Raw genomic sequence first — 2,524 nt, 5'->3', positions numbered from 1 at the left:
GAGCCGATCTGCACTTCTTTAATGATAAATAAGACTGGGTATTCTGTTTTGTGTTTAAAAGACCAGCGTTTGCTTTTCTGTGACCATTCGTGCCCCTTGTCTATTTTTCTATTATACTATCTTTAATTGAATTGTGAAATAATCTCAAATGCAAAGATTTCCCTCTTTTTTGCTAAACAGTTTTGGGAGTTAAATGGTGTCTTCATCCAGGGAGTGAAGTTTTGTGTGCAGTTCTGCTGTCCCACCTAGCACAGTGCTGAGCAGGATCAGCGGCTACACCCAGTACACCCCGGTCTCCCTTCTGGCAGGACCCACCAAGTAATCATGGTTTTACTTATTAAACACGCTGATTTCTGTCAATACATTTAAACAATGCTAAACAATTTCTGCACTTCTGAAATAAATCCTCCTTGCTTGTGGTGTGTCACACCTTTGCTAACAGCACGTGCCTCACCTCCAGGTCCAGGAAGACCTCCTCGAGCAAGCCGCTGCAGCCCTCCTGTGCAATGGCATCCAGGATCCCATCCATGCTCGGCTGGCTTGGGGACATGCCCTCCTCCACTTCATTTTTTAAATACTTTCTTTTTAAACTGACTATGGATTCTCTGTAAGGAAATATTTCAGGTTCAGTGAGAAGCTGAGGAGCCTCATGCTCCCCACTTAGCTTCTGTACTCACTTGAAGGTCTGGCAGTTGTTGATGACAGCAATCATGTACTGCACATAGCAGTGTGGATGCTGCCGGTTCCTCAAGTGCTCCTCCTTGAACAGCTGCGCCTCCTCTTTGTACCTAGGGGCAGTCGCACATCAGGGACCGTCCAGGGACAGCCCAGGGCTGCTTCAAATGCCAAGAAATATGCCTAGACAGAAATTTCCTGCTTGACCAGCTGAGTTTTCAAACACAAATTTTGAGATGATGCATACTAATGGAAGAATAGAGTAACTGATCAATGAAATAGATAGTTAAAAAATAATTTCAGATTGGACTTTGAAATATAATACGGTATTCTAATTGTAAAACTATTCTGAATTAAATCTAAGTATTGAAAAGAACTGTCTTATTTTATCTGATACACAATTTACCCAGAAACACAACTGTTAGGAATTATCATCAGATGCTATGTAAAATGTCCCCTTCAGAAACTTTCCCAAAAGAGAAAACAGACAATTCCCAATTAAAAATAGACAGCTGAAAAGTCATGAAAACAATTAAGACAGCTACACACTTTATTTTTAAACTTCTTATGAGATTATCAAACATACATGGAGTAGAAAAATACCACAATGAATGGTCTGTATACATTTTTAAGACATATTAAGAAAGGAGCAAACAAAATTTGGAGATAAGAGGGAATTAATTAGGCAATTTTTTTGCCTTTCTGTCCAATGACTGAAGGTGATCAGAGAAAGTTCCTCTTTGCAGTGGAACCCACCTCATTGTTGAGAATGACCTCAAAAGAAATGGCTAACTTGGGCCAAGACCGCATGGGTAGGTGAGATAAAGGCCTCAGGCCATGAACCCCATGTATGGACAGCTGATGGGGACACAGAGCAAGGGGGCTTGGCTGCTGGCACCTGAGCCACTAGATACTGTCTGCCGCCCTCCTAAGACATGGAGGGCACACTGGCCAACAAATCAATAAAGGGGGAGCTGAGCATGCCTCAGAGCTGACTTTCAGCTGGTGGGCAGGTGGCAGTTTGAAGACGAGGCTAAGGGACACTGTGAGGATGCTAGACACAGAGGCCTGCTTGTCTCCCCACAGGCAGAGACTGAGGGATCCTCACAGCACATGAGAGGCAGACCTGCCAACCTAACCTGACGCACAACTACACCAACACACGTCTGAGATGGCTGGGAAGCTCACATGCAGACTTGGTGACCTGAGGGTACTGCAGTTACAGTGGAGAATGTGGAAGTAATGCCAGCATCTGGGGTTTGTCTCGAGAGCCTCCGCAGAGGAAGGGATAGGCAGCCTGAAAGGAAAACTTCCACACCTGGATAAGGGGTGAGTCATCTTTTACACCATTCTCAATACTCCAGTATAGGTCTGAAAATCTTCATCACAAGCAGCCCAGAGTGAGGCTGGTGACTGGGTTGTGCCTATCTCACTCCCCCTCTGCCAGGGCCCTCACTAGGAAGACTCTGACAAAGCTCTTCCCCACTTTCTAAGCAATAGAAGGTGATGTGTGAGCAGCCCTCAGCCCTAATTTCTGCGGAGTAACAGGCATGTTAGGATCAACATATTTTTGCTTATTTTTAAAAACATGCAATTTCTAAGTTAGCAGACTGTCTAAAATACATACCTACTTAGGAAAGAATTCATTTGCTGAAGACACAAAACTAGTACCTTTGTTTTCAAATCTTCACTTATCTGAGCAGCAACTTGAAGATTCTGTTCAAACATCTAAAAATTGAAGAACTTATGAATTCTGATGTAATCTGATGAGAATATATGTACAGCATAGATTTCTTGTTATACAAAACCTCCATCTGCTACTTGGTAGTTAGGATATCCAAGTTCAGAG

General features: G+C 43.2%; 1 protein-coding gene across 2 annotated transcripts in view; it reads right to left on the bottom strand.

Annotated features, from left to right (window-relative positions):
• EXOC3 (exocyst complex component 3) overlaps positions 1–2,524 on the bottom strand; it is a 35,742-nt gene that overhangs the window by 6,895 nt on the left and 26,323 nt on the right. For both annotated transcript variants that reach the window (XM_023508172.1, XM_003802006.3), the window contains 3 exons: positions 2,303–2,403; positions 678–788; positions 455–605 (listed from right to left, as the gene is read on the bottom strand). In XM_023508172.1, coding sequence (XP_023363940.1) covers positions 455–605; positions 678–788; positions 2,303–2,403 — 363 coding nt within the window. The remainder of the gene's footprint in view (positions 1–454; positions 606–677; positions 789–2,302; positions 2,404–2,524) is intronic.

Source organism: Otolemur garnettii, unplaced genomic scaffold (assembly GCF_000181295.1).
Source record: "Otolemur garnettii isolate 467f Iridium unplaced genomic scaffold, OtoGar3 scaffold00226, whole genome shotgun sequence".
Taxonomy (NCBI): Eukaryota; Metazoa; Chordata; class Mammalia; order Primates; family Galagidae; genus Otolemur; species Otolemur garnettii.
This window is presented reverse-complemented; position numbering and strand designations above follow the sequence as displayed.